This window comes from Rhinatrema bivittatum, chromosome 3, assembly GCF_901001135.1.
Source record: "Rhinatrema bivittatum chromosome 3, aRhiBiv1.1, whole genome shotgun sequence".
In the NCBI taxonomy this organism is placed as follows: Eukaryota; Metazoa; Chordata; class Amphibia; order Gymnophiona; family Rhinatrematidae; genus Rhinatrema; species Rhinatrema bivittatum.
The window spans coordinates 75,648,945-75,673,953 of record NC_042617.1 but is presented as its reverse complement, the minus strand read 5'-3'; the positions used below and the strand labels follow the sequence as shown (position 1 = coordinate 75,673,953).

General features: G+C 41.4%; 1 protein-coding gene across 8 annotated transcripts in view; it reads left to right on the top strand.

The window, feature by feature from the left end:
• FBXO11 (F-box protein 11) overlaps window positions 1-25,009 on the top strand; it is a 268,336-nt gene that overhangs the window by 147,645 nt on the left and 95,682 nt on the right. For 6 of the 8 annotated variants that reach the window (XM_029593387.1, XM_029593380.1, XM_029593386.1 and 3 more), the window contains 10 exons: window positions 322-449; window positions 562-643; window positions 1,147-1,291; window positions 2,466-2,595; window positions 9,067-9,150; window positions 9,505-9,637; window positions 10,059-10,165; window positions 10,987-11,098; window positions 24,145-24,251; window positions 24,763-24,900. In XM_029593387.1, coding sequence (XP_029449247.1) covers window positions 342-449; window positions 562-643; window positions 1,147-1,291; window positions 2,466-2,595; window positions 9,067-9,150; window positions 9,505-9,637; window positions 10,059-10,165; window positions 10,987-11,098; window positions 24,145-24,251; window positions 24,763-24,900 — 1,146 coding nt within the window. In that variant the 5' untranslated portion in view covers window positions 322-341. The remainder of the gene's footprint in view (window positions 1-321; window positions 450-561; window positions 644-1,146; window positions 1,292-2,465; window positions 2,596-9,066; window positions 9,151-9,504; window positions 9,638-10,058; window positions 10,166-10,986; window positions 11,099-24,144; window positions 24,252-24,762; window positions 24,901-25,009) is intronic. The other 2 variants (XM_029593381.1, XM_029593383.1) reach the window with 1 other exon arrangement.

Sequence of the window (25,009 nt, the reverse complement as noted above, 5' to 3'; positions counted from 1 at the left end):
GAAGAAAAGGCTTTGGAGGATTCGTGAATGAGTTTTCTTGTGTAGCAGAACACATGAAAATAGTTTCTGTCTGAATACTTGGTTTGTTCATGAAAAAATAAATTTAATAGAAGTCCCAGTTGATCTGTGCATGAAGATGAATATTGCAAATGTTGATAAGAGTACAGTATTCAATTTTGGTTTGAGGATAAGTTGTTCTTGTGAAGTGAGAGATGATTGACACTTTTTTTGTGGGGGGGTGGAATAATTGGTGGCTAATGTGGATACTGAACATATGAGATGTTGAGTAATTGTCACCTATTTTTTTTTCTCCTCTTACAGGTGATGATGTGCCTGCAGACATGGTTGCAGAAGAATCAGGTCCTGGGGCACAGAATAGTCCATATCAACTTCGTAGAAAAACTCTTTTACCTAAAAGAACAGCTTGCCCTGCAAAGAGCAGTATGGAGGTAAAAGTTACATGTGCTCTTCTGGCAAATTGATTGTGGTTTGGTTTGTACATCTTCCACTGCATTTTGTCTGTGTTCATAATACTTGAAATGTGTTTTTTCCCCCTCAAAGGGTGCTTCCACTTCAACTACTGAAAATTTTGGTCACCGAGCAAAACGTGCTAGAGTATCTGGGAAATCACAAGATTTACCAGGTAATTATTACTACTGTAATTATCGAAACTGTATATTATAGAAATTATAAATGCATACTTTCAAAATATGAATTGTTTATATGATCATTCTCCATGTACTAAGAGGAAGTAGGCTGTAACTTTACATCCCTGGATTTGGAATACCATATGTTTTGCATTTTAATACTATTAATCTAAATGTCTGAAATATTCACATGTTGAAAATTACTATTTTACTATTCTCTGTGGTTATTTAACTCCCTTACCATTTTACCGCTTAAGTTCAAGTTTTAATTAAATATGACCTCTGCTGGGTGACGGTTAAGCTGTGAAGGATTTCATGTTTTGCAGTATGTGTACACACGTAATAGGGTTTTATCTGAAATGTGGCAGTGCTACTTAGGAAGGATGTGCTTTTTATATGAATATGGTAGATCTGTGTAACAGTCACTTCAGTCAGTAGCGTAGAACCTGGAGTGGGTTAAAGGCAGCAATATCATTAAAGTGTGTTCATCTTTCAATAGCAGCACCTGCAGAACAGTATCTGCAGGAGAAACTGCCAGATGAAGTGGTTCTGAAGATCTTCTCCTACCTGCTGGAGCAGGATCTCTGTAGAGCAGCTTATGTGTGTAAACGTTTCAGTGAGTTAGCTAATGATCCAATTTTGTGGTAAGTGAAAAGCTATTTCTCATTATCTTGATATACAGTGTGCTGCATAAAATGCCAAGTACAATAAGAGAATCAAAATGCCTGTTTGCAGTTCTAATTAAGTGTCTGTAATTAGAACATTAGTAGTGCTTCTGGTGTGTGTGTTAATGAATCAGGCTTATTTGAGCAATAAGAGCTAGGCTGTCTTATCGTTCGTTGCCTTGCTTCTCCACATTGTAAAAGTTCTTTTCCCTGGTTGTTTAGTTATCAGTAAATGGCATAAATCTATTTCTTGATATCACTGCTGCATATTCAGACTCAAAATAGCAGCTTTGCATAATGTTTACTGTATATTGGCCATGTGTACATTTTTTTTTTTCATGTTTTTTTTTTTTTTCATTTTGGAGAATAAACTTGTTGGACACTTGATGTATTCTTTTTCTGATGAGATGCATTAAGGGGGAGACTGTGTCCATCTATCCAGCTGGGTACAGAGCAGTACCGTGTGTGTTTTGCTCTCACGAGGAACACATTTGGAAAGTCTATGTACTCCAAAATAGAGTATATTTTTCCAAACTTGTTAATTCTGGTTGAAAATATTTTGGACGGGAAAGTTATAAATGTGCAGCATGGAAGAAGTCCTGGTAAGCTGCTCAGTTCCATCTTACCTTAGTACAGTCTTTAATTTTGATGTTGATAAAATTCAGCTAGACTTGCCTGATAGTTAAATAAACCATCTCTCATTAATGTTTCTCACCAATTTTTGTTTTTTTTTATTAATTTTGGCCTGTTATGAAATCTGAAGTATGGAAAAAATTGTGCATGTATATAATTCTCCATGGGTCAGATCCAAATACATGCTTGAACAAAACTGAATTATTTTTTTGTACCTCTGAGTGAAAATGCTATAAACTGGATTTTTTCCCACATATTCTTTCATGTACATGGCCTAGGAAATTTGCACAAATAGGGCATTTATTAACTGTTAAAGATTAGTAATTTAACTTGACAATCTATAGGGTTAAATATATAAAATACTGAAGAATTTTGCTCAACAGTGTCACTAAGCCAGATGCCGCAGTGGTGAAGCGGTATGTTTTTGCTCTCTGTTCCCAGCTCTGCTTTACAAGTGTAATTATGTGCTGGAAATAGATCTTCAAGTGTAAGGATGATTTTTTTTTTCTGTTTCCTTCAGGAAACGATTATACATGGAAGTATTTGAATATACACGTCCCATGATGCATCCTGAACCCGGCAAATTTTATCAAATCAATCCAGAAGAGTATGAACATCCAAACCCCTGGAAAGAGAGCTTTCAACAATTGGTATGAAGATCTGCTTTAAGAAACGTAGCGCATCCTGCTTCACTTGTTCCATTGTAATCTAATGTACTTGGTTTTCCAATATTATTTTAAATGGTTTTTCAGATATAGCAGCTTAGTGCTGCGAGAGCCTGAAAAAACCAGGTGTTAATTAATTTTGCAGGTGGACAAGGATATTGCTTCAGCACATGCCTCTGCTGTAAAAGGTATTGGGGTGGGGAGGGGGAAGAAAGGGAAGGGAAGCTGTTAAATCAGTGTGTTACCCAAAGAGGGGTATGCTGGAGAGAGACCAAGGACAAAGCATTTGCAATCAGTTAATAGTTCCCTACTCCATGTCATTAGGGCATGTTTGGATAAGAGAAGGTTTACACACATTCTCTCTCATCACTTGAGCTAGCAGATTCTTGATATTTTTCTTTTTTGTTAACACACTGGGTGCGATATTACTGCTGCGGCCAAACTTTAAACCATGGTTTCTGTTTTTCAATCTTTTCACGTCTAAGGTATACCTACATTAGCAAAAATGTTGTGTGGCACACCAGTCTCCATAGAGCAGGCAGTGTGGTCATGGAGAAGACTCATGGTTAAAAGAGCTAGGGGAAGCACTGAAAACTTCACCAGTCTCTCTTCCAAATTTTAAAACAAAGGGGGAGAGGAAGCAGAGAGACAGTTGAACTTGTCACAATAGACTAGTTCCCTCTACATACAAGTGTGGAAGAAGGGAGAAGTTGGTGTAGTGTGGACAGCTGGCTCAGTTAACTATCTTGGCTGCTGGATTTGGTTGCTGAAGCTCCTCCACTATTGCTGCTCCCAGCACTCAGAATGAGTCACATAGAGGGCTCAGTGCATGCTTTCTTATTCAGCCGGGGATAAGACAGGTTGGAAGGACTCAAAGGAAGAAGCTCAGGATGGGGAAGATGAGGAGGTGCTGCGTGTACTGTATATACGACACAAAGTGGTTTCTAGCTATCCATGCTTCCTTTTACCACATTCTAGGGCTGATGCTGTAGCTAGGAAGAAGCAGCATGCACAGTTACATATGTTCTCAGAAAAGATCTACATGTTTAGGAGCCATTGCTGATGACTGTTGTTGCCATGATGTGCTGAGCACAGAGCCCAGATGCTGGTCTGAATCTGAGCATGAGGCAGTGGTAACTTTTCTGTGGTATACTTAATCAGGTCTGAAGGCACACCAGTGCACCATAGCACACTGGTTTAAGATATAGAACACAAATATTTTTAAAGTGACGCTTTCATGTAATCCATTTTTTGTTTTTTAAACTTTGTTGCCAACCATAATGCAGTGGCGACACTATATATTATAATGCACCACTAAGAAAACAAGAGTTTGGGTCCCCTTTTCCTAATAGTTACCAAGAGGTCCATATTCAGTTGCTGGCTGGATATACTTATCTGGCTAACGTGACTGGGTTATTCAGTAGCACAGGCGCACTATTGAATATACCCACCTATTTTCCAGCTGACTTAGCCAGATAATGATGCTCTGCCCTGGAATGCTCCCAGACCTCCCCTGAGATAGCTGGATAAATTTTCAGCCACACAAAATCTTATATCTCTTAGGGGCGATCAGCATTTGTCTGGTTAAGTGCCAAACTAAGCTGAACAAACACTGAATATGGATCTCCAAGAATTCCTTTAGAACAGAAACTACTTTTTATTTGGTCTCCCTGCCATCAGTCTGATTTAAACGAAGAAACCACTTGGATCATTCCAAGTTTTGGTGAAGTAAAAATGTTTTGAGGTTTGGCTTTTAATTTGTTGTGAGTTCTGGAATTCTTAGTGTGTGTGATAGTCAAGGACCATGAGCAAAAGTTAGACCTGCAGAAAATCCACATGAGTAGAGGCCATAGGCCATAGCCCCTGATAGTTGTCAAGCTTTTGACCCTGCTGATCCTCCCAGGGCAAGGAACAGGTTTGACACTGTAACAGAAAATGGCTTATGCAATTGGTTATGCAGACTATGTATGATTTATTTAAAAAGGAGTGGTGCTTCAACCTAAGGGAAAAACTCCCCAGCTGGGAAACAAAAAGGAAAATCCTTGTGTTGTCTGAGCACGGTCTTTACTCAAAGTCTAGTAGGTAATATGGGCAGCCAGGACTGATGCTTCTGCCCAAGCCCACCCCTTTACAACCACATAATACACAAACACAGATTTGGGAGTCGTCAGGCCGCAGCTTTATTAAACACCCCGGAGCCCGAGCCATACACATATAACCTTGAATTTCCCCCATTTACACCCATCCGTCACACGCTAGCAAGATGGGCAACCGAGGCTAACCCAGCCTGCAAATTGTATAAACCGAGGCTATCCCAGCCTGCCAGATGGGCGCTCCCCAGGCTAACCCAGTCTGTATGAAGCGCCCACCTTTATCACGTCCCCACGACTCCCGCCACCGTCCGGCAAGGAGCCGAATAAATCGACCCCCGCCACCGTCCAGCAAGGAGCCGAATAAATTGACCCCTGCCACCGTCCAGCAAGGAGCCGTACCAGCCACAACTGCACCCAGTTGTTTGGTTAGGGACCACTGACCTGCCCCCTTTCAGGTCCGCCACCAGTTACCACAGTACAACCCCCCACCAATCGGCTCGGGCTACCTGCACCCCCTCCCCCCCTCCCAATGAAGCTGCGACAACGATAAAACCCCAACAACAAACAATAACAATAAGGGCGAGTGGGATGCAGCGCCAGATGCCAGGCCGAGAAGAGAGACAGACCCGATGAATCAGGTAGTTTCTCTTCCAACTCCTACTCCCCCCCTCCCAACTAGACACCACAGGAGCCAATCTGCTCCCACCACTATGTGGTTCAAAAGAACCACCAATCCAAGAGCAGCAGGAAGCACAAGGAGCCTGGGGGCTGGCCGGCCACCTCGAGGCTCCCCTCCCCCCTGCATGACGCCAGCCAGGCTTGCATTAGCGAGCCTGGCGCCATATTATCTTGGTCGGGCAGGCATGAAGCCTACCCGACCTCTCAATCTCTCTGTACTGGGCAGAAACTAGCTCTAAATCCAGTATCCAGTTTTACAGTCACAAGTCCTTTACTTGATGAGTCTATGTTCTGAGCTTGCAGACAGACCTCAGAGGTATGGCTTCATTTGGGTGGAGTTAAAACATAGTTAAGGGATTCTTTAGGCATGCTTGGTTCTCCCACCTCGAGTGGGGTTCTTTTTTTTTTTTAACTACTGGATTAGGAAGAGGCATAAAACTCACAGCATTTGTTCTTCTCTGGCTGCTCTTCTCCTTTCACGTTTTGCCTTTTTTTAAACTCCCTCACCCTCATTATATATTTTGGGTGGGTTTGGAGTCCTGACCCTCTCTCTCCATGGGACTCCATTTTTTGGACCCCCCCACCCTCTTTTTTTTTTTTTTAATATTAAAGCAGCTCTGCCTTTGGCTGCCTCTGCTTTCACAGTCAATACGCAGGCATGAATCGGCCATGATGTGTGAGTGATGCCATCTGACTGCGCTGACACAGACCCAGCTCTTAGAGTTCAGTAAAAATCTAACATGCACAGGAATTCCTGAGTCTCTTAGCCTTTATTCATCTCAGCTACCGCATGGACTTATCTCCCAGTCTGATTCTACAAAAAATGTTTTTGCCTGCGCTTTGCAAGTTTTCACTTCGCATTTTATTTCCCTTCTTACTGCTATCTCTGCAGTCCCTCTACAGAAGTACTGGATGTTTCCCCCTCAACAGTGGTTGCCTTGTCGATCTCACTAATAGTCTTTGTGGTTTTGGTTCAGCATTCCCCTGTTTGGTCAAGGAAGGAAGACACAAAGGGGATTCTTTCTCTTCTGGAAGATCTGTTACTCCCGCTTTTTGGATAATCTAACGAAGGTGTTGTCCATCAGAGTTGGGAAGGAGCAGGATTTGAGAATAGATGTCTTTGGGTTGTTGTAATTTCTCCAACTTCCAGCACACTGCAAACATCTCAATACATAGCCTCCTCAAGGAGGATGTGGCAGATTCTGATGATATACCTTCCAGTAGCTTGAAAGATTGATCTTGAGTGCAGGCCTCTCTTGGCTTTGGAGTATTCTAGCTACCGCAGCACTCTGTGATGGTAGAGTAAGCCTTGAAGTGTGCAAAGTGCTTCCAGAATCATGCTAACACTCCTGAGAAGGATCTGAAGTTATTGTTTGCATTCGGGAATGAAGTTCTTCCAGGAATCTATGCCTGGATTTCAGCTCACCAGTTGCTTTTTTTTCGGTGTCATTGAGCTCTTCCTACTGTGTGCAACAGCAGCTGCCACTAGAGGTCTGCACAGGAAGAGGCATCAGCTGAAGGCTCAACAGGATTTCCAGCCTAAGCCTGGTACTATTTTTTTTTTGATAGACTGAGTCCTTCTTCTCACTTCCTCCAGTGGGAGGAAGAGTCCAGTCATTCCTTTCAGCACAGATCTGCATCACCAATGACAGGTAAGTCCTGAAAATTGTGGAATATGGCTATAGGCATTTTTCAAGCTCTCTTCTGGCCCAACAGATACCAATCTTTAATTGACTCCTGTCAGTCTGTTCAGCTGCTCTGGAAGTCACATCTGTCCTTCAAATGGTGGTGATTAAGCTTTCCCCTTCTCAGGAAGGGTAGCCAGGTGTTCTACTTCCAGTATTTTCTAATCCCCAAGAAGTCTGAGGGATTGAGTCGTATCCTGGATCTAGGGAAGCTGGACAGATTGTGAGCTAAGAGATGTTCAAGATGAGACTTCCCTTGATTCAGCTGTGTGTGTGGGAAAGGGGAAGGGGTGTGCGCGTTGGATCTGAAAGACAGTTATGTACACATTCCCATTCACCTTGCTCATCGGAAGTGCACTACCAGTATAAGGTGCTTCCTTTTGTCTCTCTGCAGCCCGAGAGTATTAACAAAATGTCTTGTAGTCTGCACAATTTTGTCGAGAGAAAGTCTGCATGTTCCCATACCTGGACAATTGACTGGTAATGGGTCTGTCTCTATTTATTTATTTATTTGCTTTTATATACCGGTGTTCGATTTTACATATCACATCGGTTTACATTTAAACAAAATTTGCAGGAACTTATGCGTTACCTTTGTCAAATACATTAAACATTTAAATATGGGGATTGTTAACGAGGGATATAAAAGAACATGGGGAATATCTTGGCAAAGTGCTGCACCTGCACAAGTAATCCTTGGATCAAGAATGTGTAGATGACTTGTTTAGTCATTGAGTTACACCAGTGATTGACCTCTTCACCTCAGGACCACAGAAGGGTCAAAATGTTTTTTTTCATGCATCTGAGCAACTACAGATTAACATTGCATTTTAGCACAAAATTGAGAGTTGGTCTGCTCTGTGGTTGCCACCAATTTCTCCTATTACAGGATTGTCCAGAAGGCCCATCAGAAAATGGCAAGGGTTATCCTTAGCACCAGCCTGGCCATAGCAAGTGTGGTATCCATATCAGTCTATCAATTCTGTTTCTGATTCCGTGGGGGATGGCTCACTTTCGTCGCACAGGAAGATGGCAGACTCTGACTTCCAAACCTGCATCACTGGCCCTCTCGGTATGGATGTTGAACATACAGTACTCTCCCCCTTACTTCTTCCTAAGGAACTAGAGGACATGCTAATTTCAGCTAGTAAGCCTTCAACAAGAAGATTCCACAGTTTCAAGTGGAAGAGGTTTTCAGTTTGGTGTGAGACCAGCTGGATTCTTTCTCCTATAGCCTATGAGACTTGCTTCATTATCTATTCTTCCTTTCATCCTCAGGCCTCAGCACCTCTTCAGTTAAGGTTCATCTCAGTGCCATTGCGGCATATTACCAACATGTGGAAGGATCCCCCATCTTTCTCCACCCTTTAGTTTCCAAATTCATGAAACGTCTGTGGCATTCTTAGTATCTGGTCAGTAAATATACAGTGCCTTGAGACCTCAACATAGTTTTAGTGCAATTCTGAAACCTCCCTTCAAACCTCTTGAGTCAGTGGATTTGAAGTATCTTATCTGGAACGTGGCATTTCTCATGGCTGTTGCCCTGGCCATTCTTAATCCCTGCCCACCTCCCTGGAGAGTCGACTACCTTGCTAAAGCTTAAATTCTGGAAGAGACTGAGGGACTCAGGCAGTGTGAATGCACGAGAACTCCCGGACATGTTCAGTGAAATTTTTACTATGCTGTGAGAGCTGGCTCCATGTCCATGCCATCGGAGGACGTCACTCATGTATTATGGCCGATTTGATCTTGTTATCTATGGAGAACCCAGTTTACAGGTAAGCATACTTACACTCTTTTCTGGAAGGTTCTTTGGGATGTCCTTTATGTTCCTGGCTGTTGGCTGAGTTTTCCCTTGTAACTTTTTTGTTAGGCGTGTAGACTATCATGGGAGATAAAATTACTTTTTTTTTTAAAGAATTCCTAATTCAGTTACTATACAGAAAACAATCATAAAGATTTCATAAATATGCATTCAGATATACTTTTGTTTGTTTTAGTACAAAGGAGCACATGTGAAACCTGGGTTTGCAGAACACTTCTACAGTAGTCCTGCAAGGTACAAAGGAAGAGAAAATATGTTGGTAAGTTCTGGGAATGCACATTATATATCTGAAGTTGCTTACAGGAAATAATTTTGAGCCAAATATATAGGCATGTCTTTATAAGTGGTGGATAGATAATGATGCTACATATTTGAAATTTTCTAATGTGACTCCAGAAGTGAGGCATGCATTCTGCAAATAGAATAACCATTTACCAAGGTCCTCGTCACTGAAGTAGCATGCATATACTAAAGATACAAATAGATGAAACCAAGCAAATAATTGTTATTTTTGTAATGACAGTATATTTAATCTGTGTTCATCTATGTGTATATGTTTATATTACACCCATGGATGTGTCATAGTAAAATTTATTTTCTCGTTCTCCTTTAGTATTACGACACCATTGAGGATGCTTTGGGAGGAGTCCAAGAAGCTCATTTTGATGGCCTAATCTTTGTTCATTCTGGTATTTATACAGACGAATGGATATATATTGAATCCCCTATCACTATGATTGGTGCAGGTACTTTATGAATCATATTTTATCATAATTTATTTTCCTTTTAGATCTGTAAATGCACCTTTTATTGAAAAATCTCTGAAATAATTGAAAATATCCAATATCATTATTATATGTAAAAATAGAATTGCTTTATTTGGAAAACAAATAACCTTTTGTTATGGAACTTTTTTTCCCCATTAAATGCAGGGCAGTTGTGATTAATGCCAGATGAGAAAATAGAAAAATTGAGTAATGAGCAATGCTGTGACTTATTGGTGGTTTTTCCCCCCCCCCATAGTTCAAGAAACATGACTTAATGTGTATTTTTTATTACGCATTTGAAGAATGACATTTTTAATGTTTCATTTTCTTCCCTGATGCTGCTGATCCTCAGAAATATTATACATTGTGTAGTAAAATAAATTATTTAAATTGTTTACAGCACCTGGAAAAGTAGCTGATAAAGTCATCATTGAAAATACTAGAGATTCTACCTTCGTTTTTATGGAAGGATCTGAGGATGCTTATGTTGGCTATATGACCATCAGGGTAAGAGATTTGAGCTCTGCTTTCTATCAGGCCGATACAGTACAGTGCGATCCGGCAGAGCGCACTGTTAACCCTAGTTTGGACGCGCGTTTTTGATGCGCTAGCTTTACCCCTTATTCAGTAAGGGGTAATAGCGCATCAAACGCGCATCCAAACCCCCCCCCCCCCCCGAAACTAATTGCGCCTGCAACATGCAAATGCATGTTGATGGCCCTATTAGTTATTCCCGCGCGATTCAGTAAATAAAATGTGCAGCCAAGCCGCACATTTTACTTTCAGAAATTAGCGCCTACCCAAAGGTAGGGGTTAATTTCTGCTGGCACCGGGAAAGTGCACAGAAAAGCAGTAAAAACTGCTTTTCTGTACACCCTCCAACTTAATATCATGGCAATATTAAGTCGGAGGTCCCAAAAGTTAAAAATAATAAAAAAAAAAAAAAAAAAAAAATTAAATCGGCCTGCAGCTCGTGGGTTGAAAACCGGACGCTCAATTTTGCCAGAGTCCGGTTTCCGAACCCGTGGCTGTCAGCGGGTTTGAGAACCGACGCCGGCAAAATTGAGCATTGGCTGTCAAACCCGCTGACAGACGCCGCTCCTGTCAAAAAAGAGGCGCTAGGGACGCGCTAGTGTCCCTAGCGCCTCTTTTTATTGCAGGCCCTCATTTGCATGGGGGCCGATACTAAATCGCGTGCACAGGAAAGTGGCCTGTGCGCGCACCAGGAACTGCTCTCCCGCGACTTTTACTGTATCAGCCCGTATGATTTGTGTGTATGGTTAAGATTTTTTTTTAATAAACAATTTATTTCTTTTTCTTTTTTTTAGTTCAATCCTGATGATAAATCTGCCCAGCACCATAATGCACACCACTGCTTAGAGATTACAGTAAACTGCAGCCCTATAATAGATCATTGTATCATTCGCAGTACCTGCACAGGTTGGTATCTTCTCCATTTTAATGTTAGAACATAAGATATTTATTTATTTAACAACTTTTTTATACCGACATTCGTGGGTACATCATATCAGTTTACAAGGAACTAAAAGAAATACAGCGAACAAAGGCGGGAGGGGAGCAGTAGTAACGAGGGGGAGGGGGGAAATAACAGGGCAAAAGGCATAACAAATAGAAGGTTCAATGGATGCAACTCACATGAGATATAAAATTATATAATGTATAGTAGAATAATAATATAAAAATAACATAAGTAATTAACATAAAGGAAACATAAAATAATTAGCATAACAATAATAACATGGTAGTTAACATAAAGATAACATAAAATAAATTAGCTTGAAATAATAACATGGAGGAGTAATCGAGGGAGAAGCTGGAAGACCTATGCTTAAAGAGCCAGGTCTTTAGCTTTTTCCTAAATTTGAACTGGCAGGGCCATACTGGGTCAGACCAAGGGTCCTAAATTTGTACTGGCAGGGCCATACTGGGTCAGACCAAGAGTCCATCAAGCTCAGCATCCTGTTTCCAACAGTGGCCAATCCAAGTCAAAAGTATCTGGCAAGAACCCAAACATTAAATAGATCAAGCTTCCCTTCCTTATTGATCAATAGCACTTTATGGATTTTTCCTCTAGGAAACTTATCCAAACCTTTTTTAAACCCAGTTACACTAACTGCTGTAACCACATCCTCTGGCAATGAATTCCAGAGCTTAACTGCGCAGGGTGAGAGAGAATTTTTCTTCGATTTGTTTTTAAATGAGCTACTTGCTAACTTCATGGAGTGCCCCCTAGTCCTTCTAATATCTGAGAGAGTAAATAACCGATTTACATTAACCTGTTCAAGTCCTTTCATGATTTTGTAGACTTCTATCATATCCCTCCCTCAGTCATCTCTTCTCCAAACTAAAATGTTGTAACTTCTTTAGCCTTTCCATGCCCCTTATCTTTTTGGTCGTCCCTCTCTGCACTTTGTCTAATGCAACTATATCTTTTTTTGAAATGTGGCAACCAGATTTGCACACCGTTTTATTTGCCATTCCCTTCCTAATAATTCCTAACATTCTGTTTGCTTGTTTGACCGCCACAGCACACTGAGCTGACAATTTCAATGTATTATCCACTAGGATGCCTAGATCTTTCCTGGGTGGTAATTTCTAAGATAGAACCTAACATCGTGTAACTACAGCAAGGGTTATTTTTCCCTATTTTTCCCCTCATTATTTAACAATACTTCATTGTTAAACAATGAGGTATTGAATTGCAGTAACTTGATAGTAGTTCTCATGATTTGAAATACTAGCAATATAAAATATGCAAGCTTTATCATAAGAACACCATTTTTTCCATGGACAAGCAGAACTGAATTCAGCCACACAAGTGGGTGATGTTACTAGATGGTGCCACCACAAAAACGTACTCCACAGAGCTCAAAAAGACCTGAGCATGCGGGGGAGTTCCTGTGCAGCCGCCACCCAAAGAGACTCTTCACTCTATTTTCTTCTGCTGAGGCAAAAATATGTCTGCTCTCTTGCTCCGCAGCTCACCAGTTTTTCAGGTAGCATTTTTCATTTTCTTTTTCCTGCTTGGCTAATTTATTTTATTTTTACCCAGTCTGTCTTTATTTTTGTAAGTCTCACCGAAAAAGGAAAAAAAATTTCTGTAATTACCTTAGGTTAATCTTCATAATTTTGGAAAGGAACCCTTTAAGCTCTAAGTAAAAGGCATACAAAGATATCAAACTTGGAATTCACAAATCATGTATCTGCTACCTGGACCTGTCATGGTATGACTAGCTGCTTAGCATTCTCAAGCTAAAATTCCATCTCTCTTCCCCTTTGGAGGAAAGGTACATAGAGAATTTAGAGAAGCCTGTAGCTAAAGGAGGTCATTCTCCTTGACAATGAAGCTGCTATTCCCTGCCTTCAGGTTCAGAGTGCAAAACGGGGAAAATAACATCTCTGGCATGGAGAAGCAAGCACTCCCACAGAAGCTCTGCACTTGAGACTCCCTTGATGCACACATAGCTATCACCATCCTGTTATGGTGCTGCCAAAGCCACTTTTTTTTGGTGCGAAGGGAAAAGTAGGGAATCAGACACTTCTTCAGTGCTTCTTCCTTTGCGTGCGCCTACCTTTTTGTGCAAAAGTTGTGGTTGGAGTTTGTCCATAATTACATGAAGAATATGCCAAACATTCCATCGCCTCCACCTCTCTGGAACCCATATTAGAGAAATGTTCTGCCCAATTAGATTCCCAGTCTTCTATTACTCCGTTTTCAGGAAGATCAACAGGTGCGTGAAGAAACATCTCAAACTCCCATCTCTTCAAGAAATAGACTTTCCTCAGTGGACCTTCTGTTTCTGCTCCAGCAATGACAGGTCTCATTCTTCTTTTGATTCATTTTTCTATTTATTTGCAGAGAAAACAGGTCTAACTTCATGCCTCTTACCTGAACCAACTAGGAGCACCATTCCATCAGACAACATGATCTAACTAGCCTTCCTGCAGAAAATGGCAGAGTCAATTCTTATTAAATTGGAGAAGATAGTTAAGGGAAGATTGCCTGGTGTCCTGAACTATATTCAAACACCTAAGCAAGCCATTTTTGTGCTGATTCATAACTCTTCAAGAATGTAAGATGTAGTAGACTCCTTCTCTACACTTCCAGTGTTTAGCACGCTGGATATTTAGTATAAAGTGCAGCCCAGGCCATAAAAGAATGCAACTTCCTCATGAGTCTGTAGTGGTAGAATCTGCCTTAAAGAAAGCAAAATGATCCAAGACGCACTCCAGTACTCCACCTTGAAAGTATGCCGACTCTTAGGTAACTTGGCAAGGAAGATTATATAGTCAGCAATTTTTCAAAATAGAATTTCAGCCCATCAAATCCAAATGGTTTAGTATATTTACAACATCATTCAAAAGATTTAGATACCTCATCTGGACGTCTTCAGATGCAAAGGCTCAGGTCACCTCTCATCTCAGTGATTAGGAAGAATATTCCAAGCATCTCAATGTGATCTTACAATATTTTTGAAACATCAAGATCATCAGCAATAGCAATAGAGACCAGAAGATTTACTTGGCTAAAAGCATCAGGCCTCCAAGAGGACTTGCATAAATAAGTTAGCGGACTCCCCATGTTCGGAACATAAGTTGTTTGGAGACAAATTAAGGAGATGGTGGATCTTATAAAAGATCACTATTCAACCACTATCATCAACAATCTCCAACCAACATTCCAACTGCTTCATTACAGGAGACAATAGTTACCCTTGCAAAAAAATTCCAACCATATCCTTTTTAGAGGAAACATTCCCAACAGTAGCAATATCAGCAGCAACTGCAACAGCAAAGCAGTTAACACCCTAGAGAAAAGGTTTAACAAAGACTTGACATTCCACAAAAATCTGCACTGAACTTTTGACTACAGAAGTTCTCATTTCCATACTTCCCTTGCACCTCTTCGAGTAAGGGAAGGCTTCAGTTCTTCTACTGCCAATGGTCTCTTATTACTCAATAGTTATTGCCTGAATTTTCAGTAGTTGCCTTCTCACACTCCAGCTAACCATCCTCCAGTCTCCCTATAACAACTTCAAATTGTAAAACAGTTTCCCTAGCGTGTATCCAGATGGACTCAGGACCAATGGGTTATGCTCCCCTGCCAGTAGATGGAGAATGGAGTCTGATTTCAAAGCTATCACCCTAAAAATACCGCTGCAGTGACCTCAGCCCTTCAGTATTTCTCCAGCAGATGGTGGATGTACTTTTTGGAAGGAGAAATTTTACCTTTACAGTGGAGAAAAAATTGAGCCCCGCTCTCCTGCGGTGATACTTAACTGTCCCTCCCCCAGTTGAGAATTCCTGAGATCCCTCAGAGGTGTGCCTTGATCCGGTAGCTGGTTCCAGGTGTGGACTTTGCTGCAGGGGGAGAGGGCCAAAGCCCTCTCCCCCTGCAGCCGGAGACAGTCTCTGTACTCAGCCGGTAAGTTCTGAGCGCAGGTAAGAAAAAAAAGAGAGAGAAGATTTACCTCCCGATTCAGAGACATTCAGAGGGGTTTCGATAAGACTTCCTCTGGTCTCCTTGCTTGGTGCGCCATACCGATGTTCCCGATCCCATTGAGGTAAGGGGAAATGGGCTTCTAAGTAGGTTGAGCCGAGCCCCTGGTGGGCTAGGTCCTGCTTTAGGCTTGTTCGGCACACAGCGTGGTAGGCCGTGGCGGTGCCATCTTGCGTGAGTCTTTGTGCATGCCGTTTTGCCCTCCATAAAACATCGGTACACGATGTGTGTAGGTTTTGTGCATGTGCTATGCGCATAACATCACATGCGTACATATGCACACAACCTACTAACCGCAGAATACAGGTAAAGCTGGGTGCATGGGCTGTGCGTGGGCCTCACAGCATCCCACCTAGGCGCCTGAAATCTGTGCACATAAAATTTTAAGTGTGAGACAACAGAACACACAGTTACTGCCGTCAATGGCTCTGGCAGCCAAGAAACATAAGCGCTGCTTGTCATATTAGGGCTTCATAGTGTGACCTGGATTCCAACATGTCAGCACTGTGAGGAAGCCCAGGGAGAGTTGGCTTCCTCACAGTGCCCAGACTTTGCTAATCCCGGCTCCTCCCATTCAGAGGATGGGTTAGCCACAGCCTTAACTGGAAGTATCCCGGATCTGAGTACCCCCGGGAATGGGTCATCCATGAGAGAGGGAAATTCAGCAGCACCTACCCCCCCCCGACCTCCCGGGCTAGGCATGGACCCAGCTGCCTTTTCTTGGGTGGAATTTTTCCAGGACCTTCAAGCCTTCGTACAGGCGCAGTCTACCCCTGTCAACCCTATCTGCAGACCTCGAGGCATGCCGATAGGATGCCTTGAGGGTATCACTCATACACAATATCACCTCATATATTAAATCTCAACTAATCTATTACATCTAAATCAACTCATGTGACAAGCATGTCTAATCAAAGTTTGTGTCTTTGTCTAAGTTAAGCATGAAAACGTTGTTTAAAGAAACAAACAATTTTTGAAGAGAGAAGAGGAAGGTTTCATATAATTTCATATATCACCGCATCCAGCAGTGTTTATAATTTTAATCATCAACTAACCTCCTCCTGTCCGTGATTATTTTGTATTTATGCTTAGCGTGTAAAATTAGTTTGCTATACTTTAATATGTGCTTATGATATTAAATCAGAGCTATCTTGTAAATTGTGGTGTGAGCCACTAACTACTTTTGACTATAGTTCAAATTTCTTTCAAAACGCCGAACCTCTCCCAAAAACGCTGACATTTTTCAAATATTAGCTGAAGGCTGAAGACACGAAATCAGTTCCCAAAACTTATCTTCATTATATGTCCATGTTCCATGTCCATGTCCCAACAGGGCCTTGTTTCGAATCAAAGATCCTTCATCAGGGGGTGTACTATTATATCCTGGTCGTTAATGTCGTCCGGCGTTTTGATAAACTTTACTGGCTGAATGTATGGTCGCCGTATTGGTTTAAATGCCCAGGTTACTGCTGACTTATCTGTTCGCTCTTCATCGAATCGTAACCAATCCCGGTGTATGTTGGATGACGTCATTATGTACCAGCTGTCAAGTTGTTTCAACATCACTCCGTCTTTCATCTAAAGTAGCGTGTTCCATTCGAGCTCTTTATTTAATCCCTGTGGAGACTGTGTGGCTAATGTGAAAATCCAATAAGCTTCCCTCAAATTCAATAAATGTGTGCGATCACCTCCGTGTGGGGTTGCTCGTACATGATCAGTAACTGTCCATTTTATTTGGGTAAAAGAATGTTGACATTGCATACAGTGGGTCACTATAGGCGCAGTTAGTGTCTGAGTATGTAAACGAGATTTGTGTTCATTTAGTCTCATTCTCATATTCCGGGTTGACCTCCCTATGTAAACCTTAGGGCAATCGCAAACTAAAGATGCTGGGAGTTCCTGGGGCAGGCTCTATGACGAAACCAAAGAAGAAACCCATTCTGATTTCCTTACAGAAAGCCTCTTGCTACTTTCCAGTACTGGAAGCCATTCAGGAGTTGATTGATCTGGAATGGGTTGCCCCAAAAGCAAGTTTAAAGGGACGAGCGTTAGAAGTTCTCTTCCCACTGGATTCAGCAGTGACAGAACGTTTGCGTTTCCCTAAAGTGGATATGCTGGTCTATGCCATCTCTAAGCGAACAACTATCCCAGTGGAGGGAGGGAACAGCCTTAAAGGATGCGCACAATAGACTGAGTCCATCCTTAAACAGGCCTTTGACGCAGTAGCAGTGACCTTACAGATTGCTTCTTGTTGTGCCCTGGTAGTTTGATCATGCCTATTCTTCTCTCAGGAGGTGGGTAACTTGGGGGTAAATTCCAGAGCGGTTATGGAGCCTGCCGCCATCTTTTTAGCTGATGCGGGCTTGGATCTAGTCCGTACTTTGGCCAGAGGAGTGGCTTCAGTGGTGGCGGCCAGAAGACAACTATGGCTGCAGAACTGGGCAGCAGACACAACCTCCAAGACAAATCTTATAAAGTTGCCTTTAAAGGATCACTCCTTTTTGGAAGCAAATTGGAAAAGCTGTCCAGTAAATGGGGCAAATCTCCAGTTCCCCAGCTACCAGAAGATAAGAGAAAGCAGTTAAAGCACACCTCACCTATGAAGGGTTGATCCAGGGGCTCCCAACTCTTTCGCCCCTACAGAAACTCTACATTTCAGAGGTCTCAGACCTTTGGAAGTCTCAGTCCTTTTGTAGTTGACAGTCCAAAAGAGAGGGGCAGGCTCGGGTTCAGGTTCATACCGAACTCCCCAATGAAAATTTGCCGACCCACCCTAGGAATGAGGAGATAGGGGATTGACTGACCCTCTTCTACCAGAGGTGAGTCGAGATCACTTCAGACAAATGGGCACTGGAAGTCATACGAGAAGGATATGCACTGGAATTTCACAGCAATCCTTGGGGAAATATTCATGATGTCTCCTTGCCACTCCCAGCACAAGAAGCAAGCAATGGAGACTACTCTTTTTAAGCCCCTCAGAATGAGGTCTATAATCCCAGTACTTGCGCCCCAGGAAAATACGGGGCGTTATTCCATCTATTTCATTGTACCCAAAGAAGGAAGTTTCCTTTCGCCCCATCCTGGTCCTCAAGAGCATCAACTGATATCTACAAGTGAATCATTTCCGCATGGAAACCTTATGCTCCGTGATAATGGCTGTATAATTGGGAGAGTTCTTAACCTCGTTGGACCTATCCGAGGCCTACCTACATGCTCTAATCCGTCAAGAACACCAATGTTTCCTAAACTTTGCAGACCTGTGAGCTATTATTAGTTCTCGGCACTGCACTTTGGCCTAGCCACCGCCCCCAGAACATTTTCCAAGATTATGGTGGTCGTAGCAGCAGCTTTGAGAAAAGAGGGAATACTGGTGCACCCGTTTTTGGATGACTGGTTGATCTAGGCCAAGTCCGTGGAACAGAGTCTCTGGGTCACCAACAGGGTGACCTCCTTGCTTCAGGAACTCGATTGGATCATAAACCTGGACAAAAGCAGTCTCAAGCCCTCCCAGTCCTTGGAATATCTGGGAGTCCAGTTCGACACCAAGCAGGGCAAGGTCTTCCTTCCGACTATGCAGGTAAGGAAGTTGATGTCCCAAGTGAATCAGATGCCAGACGGTGCGGAGCTATCTCCATGTTCTCAGTTTGATGGCGGCATCCCTGGAGGTGGCTTTTGAAGTGAATACTGAAGGGCTGAGGTCACTGCAGGGGTGTATCTAGGGTGAAGTCAGCTTTGACTGTCTCCATCTGCTGGCAGGGGAGCATAACCCATTGGTCCTGAGTCCATCTGTCTACATTAAGGAAAACGAAATTATCAGGTAAGTTATTTCTCTAATCTAGCCTCTGCTAGCAGTCAGTGCACTAGAACTGGTCCCGATGATGAAAAAGAGCAAAAGATTTAACTCAAGATTTCCTTATCCCAAAGACGTTTGAAGGTCTGTGTCACATTTTGGATTTGAGAAACTTAAATATATTCCTTAAGAGAGAAAAATTCAAAATGAATTATCTAGGTACCATCCTTCCACATCTGCAAATTAATGATTAGCTGGCCACGCTGGATCTAAAGGATGCTTACATACACAATACCATTGACTTCAGTCTTAGGAAATATATATACAATTCACAGTGGCAGATCAAAAATATCAATACTGCATTCTCCTCTGTGGTTTAACAGAGACTCCATGAGTTTTCATCAAGTGCCTAGCAGTTACAGGTGCACATATTAGGAAAAATGATGTCTTAGTTTTTCCTTACATAGACAATTGGCTAATATTGAGCAGGTCCAGACAAGAGTGAGCCAATCCGCTTTATATACGCTCCATGCTTTCCTATCTCTGGGATTCAAGGTCAATTTCCAAAAGTCCAATTTGATACCCAGAAGGGAAGAATGTTCCTTCCTATTCAAAGAAAGAAATTGTTAGTGTGCATAGTTCACTATCCGCTCTCAGAACAATATTTGTCAGAACTTTTATGGAGATATTAGATCATATGGTGGCCACCGTTTACATCATGCCCTTTACATGTCTACATATGAGTCAAGATCAATGGCACTTGAAACTTCTCTGGAACCAACATTCAGAGCAAGTGTCTGAAAGAATACAACTCTCCAGGCTTCTTGTTCATTGGTTAAGGTGGTTAACCCACCCTTCAATTTTTCTTTGTGATCAACCCTTTCATTTTCTGCAGATTGAAAGTTTCATAATAGATGCTTCTGCTCAAGTTTTAGGAGTACATTTCAACATTGTTTGCTCTTAAAGAAATTGGAACATACAGGAGCAAAGGCTTTACATAAACCTTCTAGAGCTAAGAGCCATTTTCAAAGCTCTTTTATTGTTTGAGCTATGGCTGAAAGGAATAGTAGTACAAATTCAGACAGACAATTGGGTAGTGATATACTACATCAACAATTGAGGAAGAGTAGGGTCCTCAAAGCTATAAAAGAAGCATGCAAGATATAGAATTGTGCAAGCATGAGGATGATATTTTTCTCAAGGTCATTAATTTCCTGGGCAAAGGCGGAACACAATATCCAAAGCTACTTAGCCGGATAAATAGTGACTTATTGACTAAGTAGCGGCTGCTAAATATCCAGCTATATTCAGCGATTGCCACTTAGCTGGATAAGCCACTTATCTGGCAATAAGTATATTGGGGTGGTGCTACTTGTCCGGCTAACTTAGCCAGATCAGTGCCGATATTTGGACTTATCCGGTTAAATTAACTGGGTAAGTTAGACCTGCCATAAACAGGTCTAACTTAGCTGGTTATAATTTATCTGGCTAAGTAACACCACATATGGGATATCCAGCAGCATAGACATGTAAGTTAGCCGGATAAGTCTTATCTGGCTAACTTACATAAACATTCAGTTTTTAATATTGACCTCTAAATGTCTTGGGGGACTCGTTTAGTCCTTTCCAATTACACGAGTGATCGCTCCATCTCAACACAATGCAGTTTTTTTTTACCCTGGGGGATGCCGCAAATAGACGTCATTGCATAAGAACTTAAAACTTGCCATACTGGGTCAGACCAAAGGTCCATCAGGCCCAGTATCCTTTTTCCAACAGTGGTCAAGCCAGGTCACAAATACCTGGCAGGATTTCAAGCTGCTTATTCCAAGAATAAGCAATGGATTTCTGCAACTCTAACTTAATGGTTAATATGGAACCTTGCATTATGTACTATAATTTGGGTTACTCTTCCCTAAGTGTCATTTTGCACTTGTCCACATTAAATTTAATTTGCCATTTGCATGCCCAGTCTCCCAATTTTGCAATGTCCTTTTGCAATCTCTCACAAGCCTCTTGCTATTTAACAACTTTGAATAATTTTGTGTTATTGGCAAATCTGATCACCTCGCTTGTACCCATTTCCAGGCCGTTTATAAATACATTAAAAAGCAGTGGTCCCAGAACAGATCCCTGGGGCATTTCACTATCCACTTTTTTCTGTTGGAAAAAGTTACCTTTTAGCCCTACTCTCTGTTTTCTATCTTTTAACCAGTTGACAGTCCACAGTAGGACACTGCTTCCTATCCCATGACTTTTTAATTTCCTAAGTCGTCTCTCATGAGGGACTTTGTCAAATGCTTTCTGGAAATCCAGATACTCTATATCAACTGGCTCACCATTATCCACATGTTTGTTTATACCCTCAAAAAAGTAGACTTCCCTTGGCTAAATTCATGTTGGCTTTGTCCCATTAAACTATGCATATCTATATGTTCAACAATTTTATTTTTTATGATAGTTTCTACCATTTTGCCTGTCACAGAAGTTACTGTTCTGTAGTTTCCTGGATCACCCCTTGATCCCTTTTTAAAAACTGGCGTTATATTGGAAACCCTCCAGTCTTCAGGTACCATAGATGATGTTACTGATAGTTTACTGATTTCCAATAGCAGGTCCGCAATTTAATTTCTCAGTTCTTTCAGCACTCTGGGATCTTTACCATCTGGTCCAGGTGATTTTCTACTCTTTAATTTGTCAATTTGCCCTAGTACATCTTCCAGGTTCACTGAGATTTGTTTCAGTTCTTCTGAATCATCACCTTTTGAATATCTTTTCTGGCATGGGTATCTCTTACATCTTCCTTAGTGAATATCGTAGCAAAGAATTCATTTAGTTTCTCTGGAGTGCCCCCTTTACCCCTTGATCATCTAATGGTCCACCTGACTCCCTTGCATGCTTTTTACCTTGAATGTACTTGAAAAAGGTTTTATGAGTTTTTGCTTCCACAGCAAACTTCTTTTCAAATTCTTTTTGCCTTTCTTATCAATGCAGTGCATCTGGCTTGCCAGTGCTTATACTGTTTCCTGTTTTCTTTATTGCATTTCTGTTGAACCACAAACTCCCTCTCTACTGCTCAAAAAGACCATAGCTCATCAGATTCTTTTTGCATTCTATGGAATAAAGGGCTAATGTACACTTTTTCACTGATGATACATATCAAAGTTAAGGACAAGGGGGGAGTTGATACTAATGGCCCCCTATTGACTATCTCAAACTTGATTTCCATGGCTGCTTTGCCTAGCTGTTGCTCAGCCAGTACATCTGAAGACATATACATTTCCAAATATCTTAACACAGTACAATGGAACACTTCTTCACAGCAACCTTCAGTCTCTAACACTCACAGCTTAGAAATTGAAAAGTAGAGTAGTACAGGCTTTGCCCCTGCCACTAGATTATTTGTGCAGCAAGAAGACTGTCCACCAGATGTTCCTACAACTTTAGATGGAAAAGGTTTTCCATTTAGTATACATCTCAGAGGGAGGATCTGTTCAATTGCTCCACTTTAGCTCTTTTACGATATCTGCTCTGCCTTTCTGAAGTCTAATTCTATGAGAGTGCGCTTAAATGGTATTGTAGCATATCACCAACACTTAAAAGGTCTTGTCATCATATAATATCAAGGTTCATTAAGGTCCTTTACCATTTTTATTCTCCTGTAAAAGTCTTTTCTACTTAGTGGGATATAAATGTACTGCTTTCTTAACTAGCGAATTCTCCCTTCAAAGTTATTGTGTTTTGTAGCAGTGACCTCAGCATACACAGATTAAGCAAGCTCCACGCCTTAGTAGTATATATACCAAATTCACACAGGGATAAATATATATATGTCTACCCAGCTAAGTTTCAACCTGCTCAATGGCACGTCTAAACTTATATGGATACTTATGTGGCTAAATCTGAATATCGGTAGATAGCCGTGTAAATTAAATAGCTAACTTGCTCCATCCCCGACCTGCCCTGTACATGCCTATTTTTTGTGCATGTATCTTTTAGCCGTATAAAGTACTTATATGGCTAAGCGGCGACCGCTGAATGTAGGCGTATATTCAGCGGCCCGCTACTTAACCGCATAAGTTCTGCTTATCTGGCTAAATAGCTCTGAATGCGCTTTGAATATTAGGCCCATGACTTTTTAAATAGGGTAGTTTTAAGAACCTATCCAAAAAGTTTTTCTTAAGGTGGTTTTTCAATTCCACTTAATAGTTCTACCAATTTTTCTGAAGCCTCTTTCTAATAAAGGTGAGCAAGCACTTAATATCTTGGACTGCAGAAAAGCTTTGTTCTGTTTGGAAAGATTGAAAAGTTACAAATAGTTGTGGAAACTTTGTTTTAATCCAATAAATCAAGGTCTACCAGTAATAAAACAAATGCTTTCTGCCTGGATATGGCCAGAAGCTGCATAGCCAAGAAAAGGCTCATCAAATGTGAGTGACATCCACTTACTTAGCACACCTTTTATTCAGCTTCAGTTCATGGAATCTGCAAAGAAGCTTCTTTGTGCTCTGTCTACACTTTTGTTAAATATTACTATTTAGAAAATGACTCTAGCATGGGACAGTAACTTTGGTCAGGCAATACTAAAAAGCTTATTTAATTAAATGCTTCAACACCCCGCCCCCCTCCCCAGCTGTGCCGCTCTGGGTTGAAAGAAATATTTTTGTCTTGCAACCCTCAGCTTGGGAGTTCCCACTTTGTGGTTGAATTTAGTCGTCCTTGTCCATGGAGAAAGCAGAGTTGCTTACCTCTAACAGGTGTTCTCCTTAGAAAACAGGAATTCAGCCATATAATCCCACCCGACTCACTGTAGAGTTGCACAGCTGCTCAGAAACTCTCACACATGCTTGAAAAGACTTTTAGGCCTTTCTGTGCACTTAGCATGTTCTGTGGTGGTGTCTGGTGTAGTTACCCACTTAAGTGACTGAATTGTTCTGCTGTGTATACAGAACACCTGTTGAAGGTAAGCAACTTTGCCTTTGCTTCATTGTGCATGATAAAATCTCCATTATTTCAAATATTTATTGCTGCACACAGTAAAGTGTTTTTTGTAAAATATTTTTACATGTTTACAATAATATCTCAGATTGAGATGTTTGTACCTTGATTTATGAAAATTGATCACTTTCATGAGATCGACTTTATAAATAAACTGTGTATTTGTTTTTCTTGCAGTTGGCTCTGCAGTGTGTGTTAGTGGCCAGGGAGCTTGTCCCACTATCAAACACTGTAACATCAGTGACTGTGAAAACGTTGGATTGTACATAACAGATCATGCACAGGTTCTTTTTTTTTTTCCCCTCTCTTGATATGGCATTTCTTCCTGCTTCTTTGGGCTCCTGGCTTAGTCTAGCTAGACCTGGGATCTGGCACCATGAGCCTTCATTTATAACTACCCAGAAACTTTTTCCCTTAAGTGATATTCCCCTCCTGACTGACTTTAGTGTAGTCATTATAAAGACTGTCCTCTGATGTCCATGCACCAGAGTTCCTTCCAGAACCTTGTAGTCATGGGCCTTAAATCTATCTGTTAGTTATCACTAGATTGTAATTACTAGGACTCCCCTTTCCCTTCCAGAGGCTGTAAATAGTGCCTCTGCAGTATTTCCAGCCCCAGGTGAGCGGAAAGGAAGATATGGATTGGGATTCAGACCAATATCCCTCTGCATGACAGTGTGCCACACTTTCACTGGACCAGTCCCTTAATTTTTCATTTTACCTTTCTCCCCTAGAGTTATGCTGGTTAAGTACATTCCAGTGTGTTTAAGTACTGCCTTTTAATATTTCCTGCAGGGAATTTATGAGGACAACGAGATTTCTAATAATGCATTAGCTGGCATTTGGGTTAAAAACCATGGAAACCCCATTATTAGACGGAATCACATTCATCATGGGCGTGATGTTGGTGTTTTTACGTTTGACCATGGCATGGTAAAGTTTATTTTTCTTTACAAGAGAGTAATGTGTAATTTTTTCTAATAGGTCTTGCCAACTTTTGTAACAGTAATGTTGAATTGTTTGTAGAATACATATGAGTGTT